The sequence below is a fragment of the Fusarium solani genome (genome assembly GCF_023522795.1).
Source record: "Fusarium solani strain SB1 chromosome Unknown bctg00000012, whole genome shotgun sequence".
In the NCBI taxonomy this organism is placed as follows: Eukaryota; Fungi; Ascomycota; class Sordariomycetes; order Hypocreales; family Nectriaceae; genus Fusarium; species Fusarium solani.
Genome location: NW_027072146.1, coordinates 1,308,930 through 1,334,629, shown reverse-complemented (window position 1 = coordinate 1,334,629; position 25,700 = coordinate 1,308,930). Strand labels below are relative to the sequence as shown.

General features: G+C 51.6%; 8 protein-coding genes across 8 annotated transcripts; 5 read left to right on the top strand and 3 right to left on the bottom strand.

The window, feature by feature from the left end:
- Positions 1-264: 264 nt before the first annotated feature.
- MRS44_016434 (uncharacterized protein) lies at positions 265-2,403 on the bottom strand (the record flags this gene model as incomplete). The annotated part of the gene is made up of 4 exons (XM_065618030.1): positions 265-1,190; positions 1,250-1,811; positions 1,885-2,168; positions 2,298-2,403. 4 exons carry the CDS (start codon positions 2,401-2,403, stop codon positions 265-267), a joined length of 1,878 nt encoding a protein of 625 aa, XP_065474102.1.
- Positions 2,404-2,447: 44 nt separating this feature from the next.
- MRS44_016433 (uncharacterized protein) lies at positions 2,448-9,208 on the top strand (the record flags this gene model as incomplete). Its single annotated transcript, XM_046282046.2, has 5 exons — positions 2,448-5,323; positions 6,283-6,555; positions 6,609-6,749; positions 6,821-7,331; positions 7,382-9,208. 5 exons carry the CDS (start codon positions 2,448-2,450, stop codon positions 9,206-9,208), a joined length of 5,628 nt encoding a protein of 1,875 aa, XP_046130989.2.
- A 126-nt stretch (positions 9,209-9,334) lies between these two features.
- Positions 9,335-10,976, bottom strand: MRS44_016432 (uncharacterized protein; the record flags this gene model as incomplete). Its single annotated transcript, XM_065618029.1, has 2 exons — positions 9,335-9,613; positions 9,651-10,976. The coding sequence occupies 2 exons, from the start codon at positions 10,974-10,976 to the stop codon at positions 9,335-9,337; spliced, it is 1,605 nt and encodes a 534-aa protein (XP_065474101.1).
- A 1,784-nt stretch (positions 10,977-12,760) lies between these two features.
- Positions 12,761-16,650, top strand: MRS44_016431 (uncharacterized protein; the record flags this gene model as incomplete). Its single annotated transcript, XM_065618028.1, has 5 exons — positions 12,761-14,360; positions 14,423-15,422; positions 15,472-15,582; positions 15,807-15,896; positions 16,377-16,650. 5 exons carry the CDS (start codon positions 12,761-12,763, stop codon positions 16,648-16,650), a joined length of 3,075 nt encoding a protein of 1,024 aa, XP_065474100.1.
- Positions 16,651-19,190: 2,540 nt separating this feature from the next.
- MRS44_016430 (uncharacterized protein) lies at positions 19,191-21,125 on the top strand (the record flags this gene model as incomplete). Its single annotated transcript, XM_046282047.2, has 5 exons — positions 19,191-19,423; positions 19,484-19,645; positions 19,701-19,854; positions 19,906-20,134; positions 20,191-21,125. 5 exons carry the CDS (start codon positions 19,191-19,193, stop codon positions 21,123-21,125), a joined length of 1,713 nt encoding a protein of 570 aa, XP_046130993.2.
- A 766-nt stretch (positions 21,126-21,891) lies between these two features.
- Positions 21,892-22,584, bottom strand: MRS44_016429 (uncharacterized protein; the record flags this gene model as incomplete). The annotated part of the gene is made up of 3 exons (XM_046282048.2): positions 21,892-22,259; positions 22,311-22,411; positions 22,502-22,584. 3 exons carry the CDS (start codon positions 22,582-22,584, stop codon positions 21,892-21,894), a joined length of 552 nt encoding a protein of 183 aa, XP_046130994.1.
- An 878-nt stretch (positions 22,585-23,462) lies between these two features.
- On the top strand, positions 23,463-24,485 carry MRS44_016428 (uncharacterized protein; the record flags this gene model as incomplete). Its single annotated transcript, XM_046281360.1, has 1 exon — positions 23,463-24,485. The coding sequence occupies one exon, from the start codon at positions 23,463-23,465 to the stop codon at positions 24,483-24,485; it is 1,023 nt and encodes a 340-aa protein (XP_046130995.1).
- A 298-nt stretch (positions 24,486-24,783) lies between these two features.
- On the top strand, positions 24,784-25,407 carry MRS44_016427 (uncharacterized protein; the record flags this gene model as incomplete). The annotated part of the gene is made up of 1 exon (XM_046284167.1): positions 24,784-25,407. One exon carries the CDS (start codon positions 24,784-24,786, stop codon positions 25,405-25,407), a length of 624 nt encoding a protein of 207 aa, XP_046130996.1.
- Between the last annotated feature and the right edge of the window lie 293 nt (positions 25,408-25,700).

The window sequence follows — 25,700 nt, the reverse complement described above, 5'->3', positions numbered from 1 at the left end:
AGTGTTATGTACGCACTGCAGGTTACGTTAAGTTTGCAATAAGATCCAGGCCTGCGCTGAGTGGACGAATCATGTCAGTTATGTTTCGCTGAACCAGACGACTAGTTCCAAAGCATAGCCTACAGAAAGATATAAGACCGATAGGTAGTCTTATAATCACCGACAGCAACTGGAGATATTAACCGGTCCTTTCTCCATGACCTTTTGCCTCTAGCTACCTATGCATAAATATACTCTGTGATATATTCTCTATGCCATCCCTAGTCATCCGATGAAGGCCCTGATGTCGACCTTCTGGACGACCCTTCTCTGAAACTCGTTCGCAAAGTCACGGCTGCCCACCAACTCCTCCCAATCGTCGTCTAGGCATGCAACCACCGCCTCCTGATACGCTGACCCCATCCGATGCGCCAGTCTCTCCTTCGCATCCTGTAAGAAGGCATTCTTAATCGTCAGCGCCGTTACCTTGGCCGCGTCACCACCCAACTCGTACTTGACTATATCGTCATAGATCTGTCTTGCTGTCTGCCACAGCCCAATCTCAAGTAGCACCACGCCCAACGAGTAAATGTCGTGGGTCATGTTGAAGTTCGTGCTTGGCGACCCGTGGCGGTCCGGGTGGCGGTACACCTCATGGTCGACATCAACGGCGCCCGGTGCGAGGCGCGTCATACCGGCAACTGGTCGCGAGAACTCAAAGTCGGTCAGGTAAGGGTTTGCAAAATCGCATTTGTCATCGTCTTCAAGGAAGAAGAACTTGATGGCATGGGAGCGGATGCTCTTGTGTAACCATCCATCTGAGTGGAAAGCGCCGATGGCACGCGCGACTGTCTTTGCCACATGGAAGCGTTGTTTGAGTTCCAATTTGTAGTATGACTCATTACTGCTGGACAACATGAAGTCGTTTAGGCTCTTTGGCTTGAGATCCGACGTGCCGGCTGGGTAGTCGAACAGAAACGTGTACTGGGCCTCTTTGGCGTCCCAAGAGTATGAGTTGAAGGGCAGCGTCCTGAAGGAATAGTTGCCCGCCGTGTGGAGGAGTCGCGCGAGCTGCGGGCCGTACAGCTCCTTGACCGGTTGGGCCATGTTATCGAAGCGGGTGTCGCCCTTGTCAGCCATCTTTTTGAACTCAACGAGGATTCTAGGCTGGGCAGCCTTGGCCTCGGCCTCTCGGCACGAAATGAAGTTTTCTAGCTCCATGTTAGATAGCGGAACTTGTACCAGGGCTTGCAGTGCGATGCCTATTTACCTTTGGAAGCCCCGGCGTCTCCCGACTTGCCGCCTGGGTCGGCAGCAAGCTTATTCAGGTCGACGTGGCCTTGGAAGAGATTCACCTCGGTCTTCCCATCGCCGTCAGGCCGGAGCCGCTCCCGGAGATCCGCGTTGCCATAGAAGCCGAAGCCGTCGAGCAGTGGCGCAATTAGGTACTCAAGGTCCCTGTTCCACTCCTCGAACTTCTTCAGCGTCTGCTCCAACTCACCTTTCGTGAACACCCACTGAAGTCCTGGCGGTAAGTTCTTCAGGGACGTGAGCTTCTTGGGTGACTTTGCGCCTTTGGAGTTGCCTAACCCAAAACCATGGAATGGCCACCACTTCGATTTGACAGGAACCGGATTGTCGCTCTTGCCGTCCCCGCCATCCGCTGGCTCCTCGATCTTCCCAGTGTTGCTGGCATCGTCAATCTTGAGCGAGTCCTTGACTGGATCAAACTTGAAATGCGGACTGAGGGGGAGAATCTCTTGTAGTCCTCGTCTAACGTGGCCGCAAGCTTGGCGTACTCGGCCAGAACCTGTTGGAGCTGTCCGAGGACGCTGCGCACCAAATTTAGGTACTCCTGCTATGTTTCAGCATGGTTCAGTATGACACATGATGCATCTGGCGCACATCCGGAACCGTCTCCAATAGCGTCATGTCGACGCTGTTGCCGTCGGCAGCCCGAAACAGCCTCGACAAGTTCTTGAGGCGGTAAATCTGAACAGTGAAATGCATCACCATCCGAGACTGTTCATCGTGGTAGATCTTGATGGTCTTGATGGTGGTCTCGATGAACTTAGCTGTAAGATACGTGTCTTTGAAGATGGCGATGACGCCAAACGCAAGGCTAGCTGGGTCCATTCTTCTGAGCTTGAGGCAATACGATGTTGTCAGAAGATGGACATGGCCAGAGCCTGGTCTCGAAAAGTGGCTGCTGTCAGGCAGCTACCCTCAGCTGGCCACAGCCTGCTTCTGGCTCCGCCCAATCAACAAAGCAGCTTGCGCTGATTGGTGTCCGATGCCGAGACTTCTGTCATGCTTACCTATACAGCGTCCGAAGAGGGTGGTGGCAGCTGGTGTTTTGGCTCGTTCAGCCCCGGCTGTCAGATCATCATCCGGCACTCGCTGCCTAATTCTTTGCTCCTCCATCCCGCCTGGCCCAACATCCAAGCTGTGCTTGATGCAATCCCATGATGCCTGTCGTAGTCGATCAGAGCATCCGTCCGCTCGAGGGCCGGCGCCGCCGTCCAGCCACGGATCAACGGACCGGCAGGCGGAAAGGGAGGTTCGCAGTTAATGCGGGGGCATCCTCAAAATCTTCGGCACTGGTCAAGAACGCAAGCACACGACACACGAGAATTCGCCAGGAAACCGGAGGAAACCACATAGCCACCCTCAACCGTCTGATCAAAACACTACAAGAGAGTGGCATCCCTGGACCGCAGCTGTTCCGTCTGAATAAAGAGTTCTCACATCAGCTCGGGCAGGGTGGTCAGGGCAACGTCCGCGGTCTGGACGCTGGAGTCGCGCGGCTATATCGGCGGGCTGACAAACGCATTCACAAGATCTGGCCAGTCAAGCATATTGCTATTAAACAGCATATCAAGATGAGGGGCGGGCACGCTGACACTCGCTTCTGTAACAACAATCTGTCCTCACGCTTTCGGGCTGCCGAGTGTGAAGTCCTCGCTCTCTCCCCGGGGCTATTCAGAGACCACCCCAACATCGTCAAATTGGTCGGCTGGGGTCTTTGTCTTGACACCATTGAGGACCCCGCAAGCCCTTGCTGTGGTGGCCTGCAGCTCCCACTACTCGTCTTTGAGCGAGCAGAGATGGACCTCGCCCAGTTTCTAGAACGTCTCTTCCCAGAACCCCAACAGAGCGACGACGCGCGAGCAGAGGAAGGCCTAGTGGGATCATCCCTAGCTAGAAGAGCCGAGCCGCAGCGGTCATGGTTGTCTTCGCGGTTACAGCTGTGCTGGACCTCCCTCCAGCGCTGGTCAGGCCTGGAGCCCGATCCGTACGAGGTGGTTCGGCTCTTATGCATCGACATCGGTCACGGTCTGCGAAGCCTCCACGAGAACCATTTCACACATGGCGACTTGAAGCCAGAGAATGTCCTCATTTTCAATACTAGCGGCACCTGGACTGCGAAGCTGTGTGATTTTGGATGTGCCGTCGGCCAGGACAAGACGACCGCCCAACAACACAGTGCTACTGTCTCGAATGTGCAGAAGGAGGAATACCTTGGAACACCGTACTGGCTGCCTTCGGATTGTGAGCTTGCGGCCCTCGGTGGGCTTGAAAGCTTGCAGAAATGCGATCTCTACGTCTACGGCCTCCTTGTTTGGAGCTCGTTTTGCCTGAGAGGCAAACACCCACGGGCTCGCCCAGAGCTAGACGACGCCCTGTCCGACCTGAAGGAGCTTGGCGACAGAATGACATATATGTTGCTTCCTCTCTCTCCATACAAGCAGCGGCTCCTTGACCAGGTCTCTGCGTTGCTTAAAAAGACCATGGTCGACCCAGCAGATCGTAGCGCCAAGCCATGGACATGCTTATATCTTGACTCTGGAGAAAGTGGACAACATGCCGAATTAGCCAATTCAGGCTACAGACACGCTAGCGAGAGATTCGAGACCATGCTCCCTAGCCACCACGCTCTTGATACCAAGTCGCCTTGGTCGCCTTGGCCGCATATGAAGTCGGAAACGAAAGCACGGTACAAGAACTACTTCTGGTGGCGTGGAAGTGACGATTGGCCAAGTGTCCCCGACGAGGACGGGGGCGGTCCAGCCTCCGAGGTGCCCTTGCATTTGGATGAGAACTGCCTCAGCACCGCTTTATTTGTCACTTCGAGGCGTCGAGAGGATGCAAAAGATCTGCCCCGTGACATGATGAGGATAATTCACAAGGGCCAGGGAAGCACTCGGCGCGTGTACATTTACCCTCGCTTGTACTACTTGGCCCGATTTCGAAGCCGCGTTGAGCTCGAATGGTGGACAATTCCTGTCCATAGAGTCGAAGGAAACATTCTTAGGGCGGCATTGAGAGCTTCTCCACCAGTGGACATTAATACTCTTGCATGGCTTTGTGCAGGTCCTATCGGGAGCGCCGAGGTTGGGGCACTGGATGGGGACTTTGCAACATGGGAGAGCATTCTTCGGCCAGGGAAAATGAGATTGGACGAGTCTGCGAGACTCGACCGGTTTCTGCTTCTGCTTCAGTTTGGCGCCCATATCGAGAGGGAAGCGTTTGACCACAGATACTTTCTGGACGACACAACACGAGGGACCGTCTTTTCGCGATACTTGCGATCGTGCCGACCAGGGACGATACACACCGTTATGAGAGAGATTATCCACCGACTCGACACTGCCTGGAGTGAAGGTCGCATTTCTGCATCCACCTTTGATTATTTTGCTGAAAGGGCCGAGTGGGATCTGGCCAACGATCACAACTACATAGCCAAGAGGGCACTGGCGCAGTGCATGGCGCAAAAGAGAGGGCTTTTCAACGCAATTTCTTCTAGGACAATGACCGAGAGAGATACCCTGCTTCCCAGGCACAAGAAAGGCAGCGCTCCGCTGCCGACCGGCTGGAAAAGACACACGGGTAACAGGTTGGAATGTTTTGAAGACAAGTTCACCCGATCCGTCACCTTGACTCAGCCCAAGATCAGCCCTTTAAATATGCGTCAGATCAAGGTCGGATTCCTCCAAACCCGCCTCTTGTACCATGTTGATCTGCTCTCGTGCATGCGCGCAGGGTCAAGCCAGGACAAACGCCGCCAGTTCGAGCAGGATCTGGAGAACCGGTTCCCGTACTACGACAGCAGTTGGTTCTCGGCCGAGTGGGACAAGGAGCCCAACACAAACGACGTGCTCAAGGTACTCGAAGAGCCGTGGCGCATCCAAACATTTACAACGCTCCTCTCCACGCCGGGGCTGATGGACAAGATCTTGGCCTTCCTTCGCATGGCTATCAAGGCCCTCGCCGGTGGGATTCTTGCCCTGACGCTGGTAGCCATCTTGGTGGCCATTGCTTTTGCCATGTGGATTACTTTTCGGTGGGTTGCTTTGGGAATGATCGCGTGGTGGTGTGTTGTGATGCTCATCGTATTGTTCAAGTTACCAAGGATGCAGTGATGACAAGGAGATACGGTTATGGGAGGCTAGGATATATCGGATTGGCAACATTCCGATTGCCACCACGACAGGAAGCTTGGTCACTATGATCGGACTTGCAACAGTTGGTGGGTTTATCCCACTCAGCCTATGGCTCAAGGTCAGCTCACGACCTAATCCCGTAAACTTTAAGACGGGAATTGTATTTGTTGTAAGGGGCGCTGGCTCTGCCCTACGCCCTGCCAACAACTAGAACGGGAATTCGGATGAGGGAACTGTAGGAAGGCTTGAGGTGAAAGCGACGGAAAACATGCCGGTTCTTAAGTTGATAGAACGCCTCATACATGCTTTGTCGGGGGAGAAGAACGAAACCGATGGCTTGTGGCCAAGGTCATTCTGATTTGTTGAGCGTGGATTGGGTAAAGAGGACTTGGAAGCGATAAAGTGTCTTAACTGACGTGTCCCTAGAATTCCGTCTTACAATGCGAATTTAGAACTGTGCTTATTAACCCGATAGTGTGTGGTAGATAGTATCTTTTAGACGAGCCACCAAGTTCGCAATAATACTCAAGTATCACAAGTCTGCGATGTGGAGGTAATATTATACACCTACCTAAACACTGCTGATTGTCTTTCAACCACCTCATCTTATCGATAATAAATCATCCCTGCTTTTCAGGGGACATGGATATTATCTTGGCGGTCAGCGTTTCGCCGTCATGATTGGCCATTTGACCCTTCGTTGCCTAACGCGTGCATGTCCATTTAAAATCACGGTGGCTTAGATTGCCATCTCCCCAGATTTTCCACCTCCACGGTGTCTAGATCTGACCAGACGCTCGACACAAAAGATGCCGACATTGAGTCCAGAAGTCGTTAATGCTCTGCAAAGATTGTGCAGGGGAAAGGGCATCAGCTTTGTCCAGGATCTGCCACAAGCCGACTATCCACCAGCCCACGCGAATACTCTACAAGAAGTGAAGCAATTGGGAGAGACCAGGTTTGACAGCTTTGCAACCGACGAAAATGATGCAGCTCCTTGGAGACTCGACCTCAAGGCACGAGTGCTTAACCTAGTGGAGGTGGCCAAAAGATGCAGGCGCAGGAATGAGTCGACCTGGCGCTTTGCTTGTGAGCACCATGTCCTCGCGAGGCTCAGATCTGAGGTAGTCTGGTATGTTTAAAGCTGGCTCTGGTAACCGAACTTTCTGTACTAATGGGCTATAGCCCGAACTGCAGAAAACGGCTTTGGCGCTCGGAAATCGAGGTTATCCGCGATGGCGGCGGTGACTTGCCTGACTCTCTTCAACGCCGTCAGGCAAATCGAGCTCCATGCCGGTGCTCACGGAGCAACCGACCCGATGATTAGTAAGTCTAGAGGACGAGCTTTTACTAGGAAGCCACCTTGAAAAGCATGAAAAAGCTGACGCCTTAACCAGTCTCGAAGCCAGGGGTATCAACCGTTTGTTCGGGCACCGGGAAGACGAATTGGTCAAGCACGATCCAGAACTAATGGCAGTCCTACCCAAGCAGGAGAAACCCGACGCTATCTATGGACTGAGGCCTACAAGAAACCTTGAAAACCTTCTCAACGACAGCATGAAGCCACAATTCTTGAACACCAATCGAGACGCTCATATTGAGGAAATCCTGCAGCCTTCGCCATTCGATGAGACTGGCGAGCCGTTGTACTTCCCGTTCCTCCTTCTCGAAGCCAAGTCTGGGAAGTCCGATTGTGACTGGGAGTCAATTCGCCTACAGAGTGCTTTTCCAATCTGGACGTTCCTGAAGACGCAGCAACGTCTAAGGACGGCTGCCGGAGCGTCCTCAAAATGGGTATCAGGGCCACTTGTTTGGTTCTTGATGAATAGAGGAGAAGACTGGTGTGTTTCCATGGCCTACCTCTCTGACAGAGAGGCAACATCAGGGCTCACAGACCAGAGTGGCTGTGTAAGTTGAGGTGTCCCACCTGCTTTTTTTTCGCCGGCTAATAGGGCTAGGAAATCGTTGAAGTCTGGACAGGCTCCATCACAAAACGAGACGAGGCTCTCCAGCTGCTCCTGGTCATTGACTACATTTTCGACTGGGCAAGAGATAAATACCGGCACACCATCATCAGCGAGCTTCGCACCATTGCCTCTGGGGAGAACGATACGTTGAGCTTCATAGACACCGACGTCTTCACATCCTCCTTGCTCGAGCACACTCGGATTCATGACCATGATCAGACACAAGAGGCCGCATACGCAGAGTATCTTGAAGCTCAGAAAGTATACACCAACCTAGACCGTCCTGAGGGTGTCATTCGCCATGCAGCCTTTATTGAATCCCGCTTCTGCTGCTTCTTCATAACGCGCGACAACATCCAAAGCTTCTTCAACTCCGTCGAGGCAAAGAAGCTTGCAAAGCTCCGCTCCCGGTCGAGCCTGTACCTGGATGATGCAGCTTTGCTTGACCTTGAAGCGATAAATGAGATTGAAAGACTGTGGACCATGAAGGAAAGGGCGCCCGTGCATCAAGATCCACCCTCTTCCAGGTTCCGCGTGACCGTGGTCTATTCGTGCTACTTATCTCCTCAGTGGCACATAGTCCGCGAGCTTCATGTAATTGCGGTCGCTCAAGACGCGTTGCAGCAGCTTCAAGGATCGAGGTTCCCGCGGTGTCCGTGCAACGAAGAGAACTGTTTCAGCCGGGAAGGTCACCATTATGTGGAGTTCAGACCAAATTACAAACCTATTATCGACATGGTCAAATTGGTCAAAAACAGGCCAGTTGTCATCAACCTCTTTCTTGCCATTTGTCGGGCTGCGTTTCGCCTCGAATGTTGTGAGGTGGGGGGGGCAGTTGAGGAGAGAAATGCACCGGGCACCAGAGACTATGTCAACTACCTCTACAAGTCGTTCAAAAAGGGAATGTTGGAGCCCGATGAATCGTTTCTCAGGGTGTCCAAAATCTTCGAACACCAACATTTGGCCGATTCAGAGGCCCCTTCGCAGTTTCCGGATTTCAATCGCCTGCATGCTTCAGAGGATGGATGCGCTTTGATCTACTCAAGATCCAGCCCAAGAGACGCTGACAGATCAAAAGCCGTTGTTTGCGCATACTTCACCAAACCTCACTCGGTACATGACTTTGGCAGTATATGTGGAATGATCAGAAAAGCCTTCGAAACTCGTGGCGTTTTTCATACCACACAGGATAATGGAAGCTCAACCCTCAAAGATGCAACTCAACCAGACAAGTCTTCCACTCCGTGGAATGTCAAAAACGGGTACGGGGTGACGTGGCATGGACTTGAATTTCAAAAAATGGTCGCATCCTTCACCGATCCCGCTCGGCCGGAGTGTCTGAGGATACAAGGACTACCAGAAACCCGCATTTCTCCTTCTTTGAGTGTTGCTTGCATTGCGAGTTGTCTAACAACTCCGTGGTTCGACACCCGCGCTGCCTATCTCGCTTATGGACCAGAACATCAGCAGCTGGAGTTCATCACTTACAAGATCGCGCTTAGGCGCCTGAAAAGGAATTTCGTCCAAGAGCATTGGATTCGCTGTTGTGATCATTGCGCTATTCGGAATACACTAGCATCCTTACCCACCACCTCCCAGTGTGGTTGTCTAAGCCCGTGGGCGTCAAGCATGATCCACAATCGAAACTTGCTGGGATCAGAACTACAAAGCAATGAAAGGGACACTCTCATTGCGAAGTATCCTGCTTTTAGTAAGCCTTTCAAGGACTTGAAGGAGCTGTACGAGCAGTATGATCAGTTTCGCTCGTGGCGGTTAAACCAGAACCTAAGACACAAAAGAGCCCGCGTTGATAGCTGATGTCAGTGTTTAAGACAGGCGTAAAATTAATGATAGCCATACATCGCTATGGAGCGAACAATAATTCAGTGGAAGCGTAAGGTATCCCTTTAGGCCGAGAGACCCGGTTGTCTCTTCAGCAAATCTTCACTGTTCAAGCCCAAAGCTTTCCCGCACTGCATCTCCAAATCGTCTTATAGCCTCATGAATCTTATCCGATGGAGCAGCAGCATACGTGGTCCTGAAGAAGAGCGCGTCATGTTCCTCGGCCTTGTTGGCGTAGAAGAAGCTACCCTTGATCACCAGTGCGCGGTGTTCGATACTGGTCATGAATATCTCATGCTCGATCTCAGTGATACTCCTTGAAGATGCGCTTGGATGTTTCTTCCAGTCAACCTGGAGCCAGTGCTTTTGGTATCCGGTCAGCTATCCAGTTCATACACAGGTTTCGATGGTCACTCACAAACATACCTGCTACTGGCGGCTTCCAGCTGACCACCTCCTTGGGCAGCCACTTCTCACAGGCGTCCAAAATGACGTCTCTTCGCTGGGTGTAGCCCATTCGTAGATGCACCAACCAGTCCAGATACACACCGTGGCCCCAGTGCTCATCTAGCAGCTTGAACAGCATGAGCTGCGATACGCCACTGGGACCTTGCGTGCCCACTTCTGAGTGCCTGCTATACCGATCAACCATCTGCTCGCTGGCCGTGATCCACCCGCATCTAGTTCCCGGAGCGAGGACTTTGGAGAAAGAGTCCAAGCGCATAACTCGTCCGTCCACATCCATGCTTAGATAGCTCGGCAGCAGGCTGTCTAGGAACTCCTTGCGAGTGGTGGGGGGAAGGGCGGCTGCCCCTCGGCCTGCGTAAGGCTGCATCTGGAGGAAATAGTATGGTTCGTCTTCGATGATGTATAGGTCGTGCTTCTGAGCCACGGCGTAGACACCTTTTCTTCTTTGAACACCCTGAGTCGCACCCGTAGGGTTCTGACCAGTAGGTACCGTGTATAGAACACGCGGCTTCTGAGCTCCGTCACGCTTCTCTGGATCCCAGTTTGTCAAGATGTAGTCGAGACTGTCCGGAAGCAAGCCCTCCTCGTCCATCTTGACACCCGCAACCTTGATGCCCATCGGCGCACCAGACTCGACAGCCGTGGAAAATGTGTATTCCTCGGAGAGGATATAATCGCCATGCTGGGTGAGCATGCGAAAGGCAAAGTCGAGACTGGAGGTTGAACCAAGAGTCATCGTGCACGCCCAGTCCGAGTACGGAGGGTCGTGGACCAACTCAGTGTGTTCCGTGATCCAACGCAAGAGCTGCGCAGAGCCATGTCCCTGGCCGTAGTTGAATGCTGTCGCGATATCGAATTCCGATTGTTCCCTGGCCTGGGCATGTTTGCCCGCCTGGAGTAAGACCCCATGCTCGTGCATGTCCTTTTCAGAGAACTGCCCAGCTGAGGGCACTTTGAAGTAGAGCTCATCCCAAGGAAAGTATTCGCTAGACGGCAGCCCTCCGCCTAGAGATATCATTCCAGGTAGACCGAGAAAGCCGGCTGCATACTTGAGAGAGTTGCCCATGCGCTCAGCCGACTCCTTGCTCAAGACGTGATCCCATCTCTTGGCCTTAGGCTTATGCGTATGATCGCGGATTCTAAACGTCTCGCTCTTGGCTGGAGCGGCAGGGCCCCACTGCGATTTGTCTAGGATCTTTCGCCGAGGTTTGATGTTGTCGATGTCCACTGGAAGCTCTGGCTTTGCGCTTGACTCTGTTGTAGTTGTGGGTGCCATTGTAGCAGGGGGGTGATAGAGGTGTAGAAGCGCGTTGAACTTCTTATCTCGGTAAAGAGTATTGAGGGGGCTGCCTCTCCAACGCGAAGGAATCCGAAGTAGAATGATGTGCAACGAATTTTGATGGCCGGCATTGAAACATGTGGGCATGCGCGCCACCCTTTAATGCGAAAAATGCCTCTTAGCAAAGTTGCATAACCACTGCATGTGAGCTACTAGGCATCGTCATAAGTTGACGCCTTAATGTTTTCACGCCTTGGTGTAATGAATGCTCTCATTTACGCCTTGTGTACTTTCCATGCTCCAGCGTACGCCCTTGTGTAGTGCACCATGTAGTCTGCGCCTTGCGTGTATACGCTGGTTCAGCGCACAACCTAAGCTCGGAAGATTAATACCTGTTCATCTTGAGAGTCTTCGGGAAATTTTCTATCTCTCTCGCTATCTAAACTGTTATAGCCAATTTCTTTGGCTTTCACACGCCATTGTCATCGAACCAACATGCAGAGGACATCTGCCTACAGTACCACCCTACCCCCGATCAACAATCCGATTAGCTCAAGACTCCTGTAAAAGACGGCGTCTCTACTGGTGCCGACAATATCTAGCATGGTCAAACAGTAGATGATGCATCGGACACCTTTCCTGAGGGTGGGTTGACCGCTTGACTTGTCGTCTTTGGCTCGTGGTGTTCCATGGTCTGCATCTACGGTCTCATCAACACAAGCGGTGTGTTTCAGTCTTATTTCAAGAGTCATCACCTCCAGGACTACAACTATTCACAGATAGGCTGGATATTCAGCCTATATCTATTTCTAGTATTCCTAGTGGGTGTTCAAATAGGCCCCGTCTTTGATGGCTTCGGGCCGAGAGTTCTCGTGGGCGCGAGGTGTACTCTCATTGTGCTTGGTCGAAGAGTAAGATCTATCATTTATTGCAGTTCTCTCACAGCTCTAATTGTCATTTCCATAACATTCAGAGCTTCTAGCGGAAGCAGCCTCGGCCTCATCCCTGTTTGCCTGGTGCAATTTTGTAAGTCAGGGCACTACGGTCGATACTTTGCGACGGCTACCATGTTTACCAGCTTCGGAACTCTGATTAGTGTTCACATTGTGGGTGCCCTACTAGGGATTGGGGATGAATTAACTAGCTGGGTGTCTCTAATTCTATTTTCCGGCTGTTCCTACTTGGTCGCTTTAGTTTGCTACTTCACAGCCCGGGTCATGACAGTTGGTTGGCCACCACAGACGAAGTTCTAGCTGGCCTTTGGAGACACCTACTTCTGGAGCAAATACAGCCTAGCCTTGTGCTTTGTAAAGTGGATTGCCCCTTTTCTCAACAAGGAAGGCTTCCGCGAGACCAACACACGCCAAGACTGACCTTACGTCTATGCCGTCGCCAACCTTGAGGCTCTATCGACACCCGAACAGGGGCATAGTTCAAGCCTATACAGTAGATAGCCCCAAAAATTCTACATCCAATCTTTAATAGCAAATAATTTATAGATACGTGCACCTAAACAGAACTTTTCTCCATCAGATCCCCACTGTCAACGTGACCCACCTTTGTTCAACACACAGGGCGTAGCCAATCAAGACACAGGCACGCGATTCATCCAAGGTCACGACTGATCTTGGTGTCATTTCTTTCTCTCTGCTCATTTTATGCAAACTCTAAGAGGCGCTCTCTTCTTACCCTGGTTTTGCTTGAGGCATTGACCTATCGACAAGTGACAATCACGCCGTGGCGCTATATTCTCCACCATACACAACCCCCCTTCCCGCGAGATGGACGGGCTTCCCCATTGGCAGGTAGAGGAGGAGCCCAGGTCTTCTTCTCAGCCTCACGAGTCCAATGAGGTCACTATCACCCCTGACATCAATACTCTCTTAGCCAATATCCACAGTGATGAGTTGCTGCCTCCTAATATCAATCTCAACGACATCAACCTCAATGGTCTGGCAAACTTCGACGAGCATCCTGTTCTGGATGATTCTTCATGCACAGACGAGTCATACGCAGCATTTTCCACTTTGTTCTCTAATCCTACCTTCTCTCAAGCTGCTGGTGCACATCCAGACCCTCCTTCACTAACTCTTAACCCGTCTATCCCGGCCACAATAACCCAAGAGTCCAGGCCTTCCCATTATGATGCTGTTGGACTGATGAGCACCATCCTGCCTCAGGCTGCTCAGAGCCAGTCCACAGCTAGTTCTATGGCTATAGCGGAACAAAACTATCAAGGCAGCACTCTTCCAGCAAAGAGTGGACACCGCTTCTCCAAAGAAGCTCTCCAGATTCTCAAAAGATGGTTAGCTCTTCACAGCCGCTACCCCTACCCAACGGACCAGGAAAAGGAAATCCTTCAGCGTCAAACAGGCCTCACCAAGACTCAGATTTCCAACTGGTTTACCAATACTCGCCGCAAACGCAGAGCGCAGCCTCCAAGGAACCCATTTTCCCACACCGATCACACGCAAACTGGTCCTATCGATATCAGCCGTCGGCCTGGGACGCCAGCTGTCGATAACAACACGAACCCGCTGCAGCGCTGGGTAGACTCGCCGCCCGAGAGTGAGCCCGCATCTGTCACTGCTATTGCTAGGGCTGTAGCCTCTAGCTGGGAGAGCCCCCCTAGAAAAAACAGTCACTACCGTTCTGTGTTGACTGACGAAGACTCGGATCGCTCTTTTGGCAATGGTGCCTCGGCAAGTAGTGCAGGCACATCCAGTGGCAGTTCTTTCGCTTCAGCTTATTCTCACCGTTCAGGCGGCTCCTTTGGTTCAGTCGGCAACATAAACAGGCTACGCAGCCATCGTCGCCGCAGAAGAAGAGCCATACCCGAGAGAAAGGGACGGACATCACTGATCAATCCCCAAAAGCCATACCAATGCACTTTCTGTGCCGAAGCCTTCAGAACGAAGCACGACTGGCAGAGACACGAGAAGTCGCTTCACCTATCTCTCGAGAGATGGGTATGTACGCCCGAAGGATCACGCGCGACGAACCCGAGGACAAATCAAGTCTGTTGCGTCTTTTGTAGGATGGTTGACCCGGATGATGCTCATCTGGAGACTCATAACCACACAGCCTGCAACGTGAGACCAGTCGAGGACAAGTCCTTCTACCGGAAGGATCATATAAACCAGCATCTCAAGCTCGTCCACAACGCTCAGTTTGTTGATTGGTCTATGAAGAGCTGGAAGATCGCGATATCAGAAATTAGATCCCGATGTGGTTTCTGCGGGATTACTATGAATAGCTGGCCAACCCGAGTTGATCATCTAGCAGAGCACTTTAAGAATGGCAGCACCATGGCTGATTGGAAAGGCGACTGGGGCTTTGAAGCATCTATACTCGACATGCTGGAGAGCTCTATACCACCATGTGAGTATCCCTCTGGATCCTTGAGCTTGACGGCACTATTCTCTGACTTTTTTTTTATCTAGACCTGATCGAGATGGAACGAACATCTACTTTTCCATTTACTGCAACCAGTGCTCCAGCCGACTCCCCGCGGAGTGCTTACGAGCTCATCACACTGGAGCTTGCCTACTTCATGGTCAACTACAAGGAAGAGACGGGAAACCTGCCCACTGATGAGGAGATACAGCTCGAGGCTTGTCGCGTCATCTTCGCCTCGGAAGCATCGTCCCGACGATGTGCCGAGTCTTCTTGGCTCCGAGACCTTCTAATGGGAGACCAGGAGATTGCCAGACAAGCTCAATTCGCGCCCCTCCGACATGGTGCTGAGAACAGGCTCTGTGTTCTCAAGATCAACGGCAAGGACAACTTGTTTGAACAATGTCCACTTGAGGTACAACTCAGAGACTTTATCCAAGCCAAGGCTGTACTCGACATACACATCACAGACGACGAGCTGCAAGAAGAATGCTGCCACATTATCGGTAATGTTCAAGAGCTACCTATACCGCATTACGGTTTCATTGCGGACTGGCTCATCAGGCTTGTGATGTCTTCCGCCGTATGGCTAGCCGACTTCCGCCAACGCACTCACCTTCAAACCACTCAAAACTTTGATAGTCCTCTCTCACAACAGCTGGAGCTGGAAGGTACCCACGTCCACGCCAAAGACTACCAAATCGCAAATGATTCGATTTGGTCCCCTACCTTAAGGCCTTCTCACAGTAGAGGCCCTAGGACCGCACCAAGAGTAACTCCGGCTCATCGTGCTCGGGCAACCGTGCGAGGGGCTCAGCCACAACAGTCAGGGAGTCTCGGCTCCGGAGCTCGGTCAAGAAAGAGCCCGGGGGCCTTCGAAGTCATGATGAAAAAGACATTCTTCATGAATGATTCCAACTGCTACCGCCGTCTGGCACAGGAGCTGACTCGCTTCGTAATGGCTACGATGTCACCCAACAACCCAAATCAACACGTACCATCAGACGCCGAGATTCAGCATCAAGCTCGGTGGATCTTATTTGAGAGGTACCAACACCCAACCACCGTAACTTTTGCCCCGCTAACATGATTCTAGTGACGATGCGTGGAACCAAACTGCAGCTGATAATGACGAATGGCTGCAGCGCTTCAAGCGTGATGTTGGCATTCTCCCGGGTCCAGGCCTTGACAGGGATCAGGGCGCTCAGTAACTCTACTCTGGGGAAGACCCGGCAAGTCCTTATCTACCACGATGACTATTCTGTCATCGTGACTGGGCTCAGGCCGCTCCCTCCACTTTTTTATTTCAGAGGACAGTTGCAAGACAGAGAGAAAAGCAAGAGCATTGAGTGCATCGTTCCCCATATGGCGGGCATCTTCCTAAGGACTTGAGCCTTTGTTTTCTCATAAGTATGAAACAGTTGTACTCAGCCTATCTCCTACGACGGTACAGAAGCGTGCGTGGCTCGGTCAGTTCGATTCTCCACAAGTCTATGAGCGGGAAGGGCGAAATAAGCTTATGTGCGTCTTGGAAGCTATTCACTTTCCTTCATAGGAAGGTACTCAATGCAATGCAGAAGTCCTAAACTTAACTTCCAACAAACTTGCTCTTCCTCCAAGCCTCGTATTGAACTTCAATTATTACCTTCTCATCTAGGCCAGAAGGCCCAGTTTTCCACATCATCATCATTTTTAATCCACTTATAAAGACTCACCAAGCCTCGTTTTCAACGTCGTGCAGACAGGCAACAACGAATGGGGACACAGGCGCTGAGACATACCTTTCTTGGGAGTGTGGCGATGCTTACATCCAACGTATGCCCAGACATTTCCCCACAAGATATCAACATTCGAGTCTTACAAAGAACTCAAATAGGCAGGTAGATTCATTGTGTGAAAGGAAGGCCGTACATTCACGCGCGAAGGTCCGGATCCCTCAAGGACCGATGATCCGAACGTTCATGTATAAAGAGTACAGTTCTGCCAGATGAATTCAAACAGACAATCCAGCATCACCCTCACCTCTAAAATATCACACGAATCAACTTCTCTACTCAAAATCTCTCCCACTTTCACCATGAAGTTTTCTGCTCTCACCATCTTCGCCCTGGCCTCTCTGGCCGTCGCAGCTCCCGCCCCCGAAGCCAACGGGGACATGAGTCTTTCCGATGTCACCGACTTGATCAAGAAGGGTGAGGCCAAGGTTGAGATCGCCAATGCAAAGGAATGCAAGTACCGCTGCTGCAACAACTTTGGCTGGTGCCCTTGCTGCTAAGTTCACGCATCTGTGGACCTGATAGCAATGCGCCATCTATGAGGTATGAAAATTTCACCAGCCTTTCTTGCACCTCTCTAGATTCTGATACAAACTAGCATTTTCTTGAGCTCAGTGGTCAATGAAGTACTGGTTATTGTGGTGGAAGTGTTCCTGGGATGGTGTTATGTTCTGAATGTCAGATCGCAAAGCATAGACAAGCAGTCAAAAAACCAATGCCAGTGTCGATGTTATCCCCGCTTTTTTTCTTCCTCTATCCCTTGACTATGAATGGGTTTTTCATGTTTTTCCACCACAACAGCATCCATACCATTTTTCTCGTAGTTCGGCCCGTGTTCTAGCCGTTCGATCTTCCTTGCGGGAAGGCTCCCATTTCGTGCTTGATGGTAACAAGCCAGTTGAGTTACACGAGTGTCATACTTTTCCCCACATACCCAATCTAATAAGGCACTATCGCAATTGCACCTTACTAGTCAGCGCTTCAGCTAGTGCCCTACTGCGTCATGATAGTGAGCCCTCAAGCGATTCTCTGGCGTGGCTAAAGGTGGCTGAAAGTGGCTTCGGTCAAGGGCCTGGCCACGCTGGTCCCTGTTGTGTGGCTTAGTCGCCGTTATCACTTCCAGTGGCTGAAAGCTGATAAGAGAGTTAAGAGTAACGTGATAGATAAGAGTGACTTTAGGCAAAGTGGGTTTATAGTGGGCCATGCAAGTGTTTCTTATCTTTCATCGCCCGCAGCTCCACAAGCCACTCCACAAGCCACTCCACACTCGAGAACACGCACGTGGCGCGAAAGCAAACGGGCTGTTGTGTCGCAACTCGTGAGGGATTCATGTTGTGAGAATGAGATGCACACAACAGAATCATACACGTTGTGTATTATTCTCAATTTCAGACAATCAAAGCCCCAGGCCATTAGGAATATCCCACAGTACCTACCCAATGATTGGACTTTTCTTCGCTTGGAAAGGACATCAATCATCACGAGCAAAAAATGGCTGGGGTGCAGGGTAGCGGAGGATTGCGTCATCAGCTCACTCCCCCCATTCATCGATTCCGCCACCCCGCTGAGCGATGCAGAAGAACAGAACTATTTCGAAAAGCCATATTCTCCGACAACGCGACGTCTATGTATCTGCAAGATTCAGCGGCCTTCATGCCTTTTCTGACCAGGCCCCCGATCAAGCTTGCCGCGCGACATGGAGCTTCCTGGTTCACGCCAAGCCGTCAAGTCGCAACGCCAAGCGCCCAGGCCCTGCCAAGCCTTCGATCAGATCTATTGAGCCTCAAACTACACAACATCATTGAAAGAGCCAATGCTAGTCATTGTTGCAAGGCGCAACTACAACATTGTATATATTGTGTGTTTTATATCCTCTCAAAGGCAAAACGCGACCATCTTGTTACCCGTCGCCACCCTCCCGGGCTTGCCGCGAATCGAATCTTGCACACCTCCGAGTCGTTCAAAACGGCAAAACCTTGACACGGATACTGCAGCGGGATGTTTGTTCCATATCCCCGGGCCCGACTCCATAAATAAACGAGGCCTCCATTCGACATTGCTTCGTCTCGAGACCAACACATGAATCCTTTCACATTCCTCCTTGGGAAACCAAAGTCAAACATGACGGGACCTTTTGAAGAAATGACACGCCCGTGTCTGCCTCGGCAAATTAACCTCTGATAAGACTGCAACCGACAGCCCAATTGGCGTCCCCTAGGCATCTCCGCGTCGTATGTTATGCGCGGGGTTCGCACTAGTGATAAGACCGGCCGGTTAGATCGGCTCCGTTCGCTGACCCAGGTGTGACACACGGCGTGCCCGACTGATACGCCATCTTGCGTCGATCGAGATACCACAGAGATACCTGGAACCTGGTCAATTTACATGGGAAAAGGGGGTCTTTTTACCCCGGACTAAAGTGTATCCCTTGGTAGAACCATGTCGGTTGCATTGCTGCAACCCCGTCATTCCCGAACTTGGTCAAGCCCGGGATAAATCGCCCTAGAAACTGACCCCCCGTTTTGTTCTAGAGCTGTTCTTTCTTCCAAATTCCCGAGATGCTTGATAGCTTCGCCAATTGCCATTAATGCCGCTGAAGCCATGCCGCAGCTTAAAAAATAACCCGTACCACGTAAGCATCTTCCCCGAGTCTTCCAACCGTCTTCTCCCAGGCACGCGAAATAGCAGACACACGCGATCAACGGGGAGCTGATAGCCTCGCGACCTAACAGGTTAGGGCACACCCTGGTCATGTGGCGTAGTGCCCTTCTCTTCCGGCATAGTCTTGCCGCTTTATCCGTGTACGCCAGCTTCCCCCAGATCAGACCAACGATTAACTGTAATACGCATATTACGTACCTTTTTACTCTGGTCGTTGGGACCTTCCTTATTGACTTAGGTCCGAATAGACGTGCTATCTCAGTGGCCATGTCTTTGCCACCTACGGGGGACGTTATATCTGGCTTCTCCCGCTGGTGATCGTCCATAGCAATTTGTTTCGACTCAGTCAATCCTTTTTTTCCTGAGCATTGAATTCACAATGGCAGACATCAGTCCCAAGAATGAAGCCCTTGAGGCTCAAGAGGGTTCCCCAAGACTGGATGAGAAGCCAGGTTCTAGTGAAGTCACCACCGAACATGAGAAGTCATGGGCCACTCGCAATGGACTCACTCTCGAGTCCTTTACCGCCCACGAGGATCATGGCAAGGGATCGGTAGAACTTGAGCGACGGATGAAGCCTCGCCATCTCAACATGATTGCCATTGGTGGCAGGTAAGCACTCTCCCGACTCAATCAAATCTGGTCTTTGACTTGGGTGCTAACTGAACCTAGTATCGGTGCTGGTTTCTTCGTCGGTAGTGGAGCTGCCTTGCAAACAGGTGGTCCCGGCTCTGTTCTTATCGGTTTCCTTATCATGGGTGTCATGATGTTCAACGTCGTCTATGCCCTTGGTGAGCTTGCTGTCATGTATCCCGTGTCTGGTGGTTTCTACACGTGAGTCAACCGTGATAAATATACAAAATCACCAGAAGCACTAACAGATGTTTAGGTACGCCAACCGATTCGTTGATCCTTCCTGGGGTTTCGCCATGGGTTGGAACTATGTCATGCAATGGGCTTTCGTCTTGCCTCTGGAACTGACAGTCTGCGGTACTGTCATTCAGTACTGGGCTCCCACCAGCAATGTCGCCATCTGGATTAGTGTGAGTAGCCATGCTCAAGTGGAACTCGACCTGTACTAACAGCATTTCAAGGTCTTCCTCGTTGTCATCATCATCATCAACATCTTTGGTACTCTTGGATACGCCGAAGAAGAGTTCTGGGCTTCGCTTCTCAAGCTTTCGGCAACTGTCATTTTCATGATCGTTGCTGTTGTCCTTGTCTGTGGTGGTGGACCTTCTGACGGTCTGTATCACGAATACTGGGGCGCCCGACTCTGGTATGACCCAGGTGCCTTCCAGCACGGCTTCCGAGGATTCTGTGGTATGTATCATACAGCCAACCAAGGTTTATGAAGTACAATATCTAACATGGAGTAGGTGTCTTTGTCACTGCTGCTTTCTCCTTCAGTGGTACCGAACTTGTTGGTCTCGCTGCCGCTGAAGCCAAGAACCCCGCCAAGGCCCTCCCCGGCGCCATCAAGCAGGTCTTTTGGCGAATCACCCTCTTCTACGTCGTTGGTCTCCTCCTGGTCGGTCTCCTGGTCGACTCTACCGACAAGCGACTGTTGAACGCTGGCAGCGACGATCCTAGCGCCTCTCCCTTTGTCATCGCCGTCGCCAACGCCGGTCTCAAGGGTTACGACTCGTTCATGAACGTCATCATCTTGGTTTCCGTCCTGTCTATTGGTGTGTCGTGTGTGTACGGTGGTAGCCGAACTCTTGTCGCTCTCGCCCAGCAAGGTTTTGCTCCCAAGTTCTTTGCATACATCGACAAGTCAGGCCGTCCCCTTCCCGCCGTCTCCTCCATCATCTTGATCGGCTTCTTGGGCTATCTCAGTGTCAACGGCAATGGAAGCACCGTCTTCACCTGGCTGCAGGCTCTTTCCGGTCTGGCTGCGTTGTTCACCTGGGGATCTATCTGTCTCTGCCACATCCGATTCCGACATGCTTGGAAGTATCACGGCCACACTCTCGACGAGATCCCCTTCAAGGCTGTTGCGGGTATTTGGGGCTCATACATTGGCCTGGGACTCAACATCATCGTTCTGATTGCCCAGTTCTACACTGCCATCACCAACCTCGACGGCTCCGTCGGCGACGCCGAGTCTTTCTTTGAGTCCTACCTGGCCTTCCCCGTTGTCATTGTCTTCTACATCTTTGGTTACATCTGGAAGAGGCAGGGTTGGTTGAAGCTTAGCGAGGTTGATCTCGATACTGGTCGTCGTGAGCATGACTGGGATAGCATCAACGCTTACCGTCGTGAGCTTGCTGCGGCGCCCGCCTGGAAGCGTGTGCTGAACGTCATGTTCTAAGTTGCAATAATAGCATAGTTGTAGACAGTGTTCGCTTCGGCGATCAAGCATTGGCTTGGCCAATCAAATCCATAGCATATTTCAGCATCTAAGTAGCCTATATTCAAGTTTCACTCATCTTCTTGTATATTCTAGCCGTGAATGTATTCGTTGTCCTGCCTAACTTTGAAAGGGTCGAGTGCGGGATTCCGGGCACTCGGGTATCCGATGGATACCCGCTCCCCACCCGCCGGAGCCCGGAATAGTCTAATCGGTTGCCCGATTAGCCTACCTCCGGAGATGGTGAGCGTCTTGATGAAGATGAAGGAATTAACGTGGAAACAAGCTGGCTTAATGATCATGGAAAATTCGACTCTGTTCTGTGACCGTAGTGGAGAAGAGTTACGCAAGTCAACGACGCATCTTGGCCTGGCCAGCTGGCCCCGGCCTCACCAAACCAGTCAACGAGTCTCCGCGGCTGTTGTTGAGGAGAATTTTGCATCCAGTGTTTAAACATGGTATAAATTTTAATGTTTTGTGAATAAGTCGATGTTTGTAGCATGACACTGCGACAAACTTCTACTCGAATCTGAGTTGGCCTCACCAGATATGCTTGCGCCTAGAACTACTTGGCTTAATAACAGAACACGTATTTTACAGTACTCAGATCTTCAAGGGTCCTCTTGCCACCTTGTAGCACAATACCCGGAGAACTGTAGGTTATCTTCACACAATTGGAAATTTCTGAGTTTATTTTTGAATCTGGTGCAACCTGTCACTTCTAACCCTACTGTTGTGCGGCAGCAGCCTGCTGCTCTTCAACCTCCTTGTCAATGATAACAACACGCAGAATCTTTGCCAAGTCGTCTTCTGGGGTTCGAGACTTGACATCCAGCCCCTTGAAAGTATCCGTGCTGACGATCAAGTTCGCGATAAAGACACACTCCTCATCGCCAACAGTCTCGGAACGGACATGATGACATCCTGGAGCTTCATACCAGCTCTCTCCAGGGCCATAAATTTTGGCGCCACTATCGTGAGAGCACGTCTCGCCAGTTGCCGGGTCTACGTGTGCGTGGACCATCTGGTTGAGGACGTGGCCGCGGATGACAGTTGCCACGACGGCTGCGCCGGCGTGAGTGTGAGGAGGTGTGGCTGAAGACCAGTCAGTCTTACGTTTGCAATGGTGGAGAAAGAAACACTTACCAGCATTTACAGGAGCCGTTACTGTGAGTCCGAGCCAGGTTTGGCCGGGGATGTTGGGTGGGTGATGGACATGGGACACAGCAACACCAACGGTCGGCCGTCTACACAAGGTAAGTTTATACTCTCAACGGCCTCAAATATGACTAAGTGCATGAAAGTAATAGAAAAGGTGTCACCGCGAATGAACTCACCCATCAACAGTCCACTGGCCATCCTTCTTGACCACATTCTGATCCTGCCACCGGAGGTTCAAGTCGACATTGGGAAAGTCCATGATGTTGTTGTTTGAAGAGTGCTGCTTGTAAAAGAAGAACAATGTAAAGGCGAAAAAGGTCGCTTTTATACACAACTCAATCCGCGCGGCTCTCTGCTCTTAGCTTGATTTCTTGTTGAGTAGGCGGGTCGTTCGGGACTTCGGGTATCTGCAGGGCGACTGTGTTGAGGTCCCCACGTTTCCACGCCTCAATCATAAGCACTATGAGCGCCTAGCTGTGTTTCACAGTGTTTGGCTGCCAAGGCCGTTATGCAGGTTCTCATTTGACAGTCGCAAATGTATGCATAGGAGTGGTTAAGCCGAGTAACATTGACAAATCTGAGCTCCTACTGTAGAAGGTAGCCATAGGTATCACAACAGCTACAACTCTCGATTCTCATGGTTTATTGATTACAGTGCAGTGAGTCATTCTTTGGTCATGAGGAAAATCCAATTTTCAGCCCCGGGTCAACCGGGCATTGATGACTTTGCGATGATGCAAAGAGGTGGGACGGTAATTGGCAGAGCCAGATGTGCCAAGCCTTGAGCTGTGGTTGGCAGATTACCGTATCGGGAAAACAGTGCTTTTAGTACTGTCTGTACATGGCGCGTTGCTTCAAAGAGGTTGTATTCACAAGACAAATCTGCAGAGAGTGGCGGTCAGCAATGGAAGACCGCGGGAGAGCTATGGCTTTGAGAATTAAGTACAAATAGACTCGATGGATGCAGAGTTTAAAGAAACAGGCACCAGCAGCTGTCAAAGAATGTCAAGAGTCATCTCTCTCGTGATCATTCCACGCAAAGCTTTTACATCCGCCTGTACTCGCACTCGGCTTCATTCAAACCATCTTTTCAATTCTAACTTTGCCATCAATCGCTCTCAAACTATCACCCGAGCCATGGCTTCTCTCAAGGTCCCCACCACGATGAAGGCAGTTCTCCAGCCTGACAAGAGCTCCCACAACCTCATTCTCTCCGAGATCCCCGTTCCCGTGCCTACACACCCTGAGGATGTTCTGGTCAAGGTGCATGCCACAGCTCCATGCAAGGGCGAGCTCGACTGGGCTCTTTGGGCCCCCGACTTCATCGGCGATGACAAGATCCCCATTCCAGGCCAGGATCTCGCCGGCACAGTTGTCTCGGCTCCGGAAAGCAGCGGCTTCAAGAGTGGCGACGAGGTCTACGCTCGCATCGAAGCCAACCGTCCGGGGGCTGCAGCGGAGTACACTCTGGCGCGCGTGCAAGAGCTTGCCATCAGGCCAAAGAACCTTAGCTGGGCTGAAACCGCAGCGACCCCAATCAGCGCCTTGACGGCTTACCAATCCCTCTTCACCAAGGGTCCGCTGGATCCCTCGGCGTTAAATGGCGACACAGCGGCTAAGGAGAAGAACTCCAAGATCAGTCTTCTCATCACAGCTGCAGCTGGAGGAGTTGGTAGTTGGGCGGTCCAGCTTGCGAGTGCTGCTGGAGTAAGCCGCCTGGTTGCTGTGGTTGGTCCAAAGAACGGCGACTTTGTGCGAGAGCTCGGTGCCACGGAGACTGTCGACTACAAGAAGCAGAGCATCAGCGAATGGGTTGCCGAGGACTCTCAGTCTCGACAGATTGACTTTGTCTTTGACTGCATCGGAGGCCAATCGCTCGCCCAGTCCTGGCACGCGGTCCGAGAAGGCGGAACTATCGTCAGTGTGTGCGGTGTGCCAGAGGACAACCGCCCAGCAGACGTGAAGAAGAACGTCCAAAGCCTCTGGTTTGTTATTACTCCACTCGGCAAGGACCTCGACATCATCACTGGTTTTCTGGAGGCAGGAAAGCTAAAGCCAAACATTGACAGTGTTGTCAAGTTTGGTGAGTTTGCCGAAGCCTGGGATAAGGTGGAATCTGGCCGGGCGAGAGGCAAGGTTGTTGTTGAGGTGTCCGAATGAGTATGAGAAGGAGATGTGAGGCTTAGACGGTGGTTATATGCTTGATGAAAGCAAAAACAGATTGATAACGGCCTAGGTAGAACTCGACTATGCATATCAATGGGCATACAAAAAGCTTCATCTGTACAAACTTTGCAAGAGTTGGACCGCGGTTCTCAACAAACCCTCTACCCGTGCCGATACATATATAAGATGTGTGATATGATGCTTCTCCTCCATCGATACTATGCATCATGACCAAACCCATCAAAGAGAAAAAAAATCGACATCCACCGTCCCGAAATCTCCACCAGAGAAAATGGGTGATACTGGTCCCGAGTCGGCCCCAACTGAAGCGTCCAGGCACCGCACGGATACGGAAGCATACAAAGCGGAAACACTGGAGTTCCTTGACAAGGCATGGGGAGAGGAGCTGTGGAAGCCTCCGGCCACTATCCCGCGCCGTGACGGTAGGGGCACGCCATTCCCCCCGAACCATCCCTGGACTGTGGGCGAGCTTGATGTGCTCAAAGACATCACCATAGCTGCCCTAAGCAGAGACATTATTCCTCTTTCCGCGCTCTATGAACCCGGAGGAGCAATTTTCGAGGCCGCCGCTGAGTCTGAGCAGCCTCGGTGGTGCATCAAGGTTTGCGCCAAAGCTCGGCGTGTGGTTAGGGGGAGTGTAGAGCCGCGTCTGACAAAGAAAGAAGTCTTGGACATGGTGATGGCTGGTACCCTGGATGGTAAAGTCCAAGTACGCGTCCCGGTGTCTTCAGGTGGGATGAAGATCGGCTGTCCAGAGCACCGTGGTTGTCTGTGCAGACAGCCAAGTCTTACGTTCAAGCAGTCTGTAAGCGACTTTGGGCTGTCGAAAGACTCGAGACGTGGGTCGGTTCCAGAGCTATGGGACTTGGATGCTTTCTGGGATTGGCGTGGCTGATGAAGAGAGGCTTTGACTTAGGGAATGGGTATTCGGTTTAAGTCATGATTTGGCATTGAGGTTGCTATTATGTTGGTGGATGTTGGCGGAAGGGCATTGAGGGAGCCACGGCGTAACGGGCTGTGTTTTTGGGAACTGGCGAAAAGACTATCACGGATACGCCTCACGGCGTCTTGTTTGCATCGAGTTGAATGAACGTTGTTATTCTCATATTAATTCATGCAATGAAAGGCCAAGCAGGCTCGCTCTACACGCAAAACTCTGCCTTGACATGCAACAAACAAACACATCCC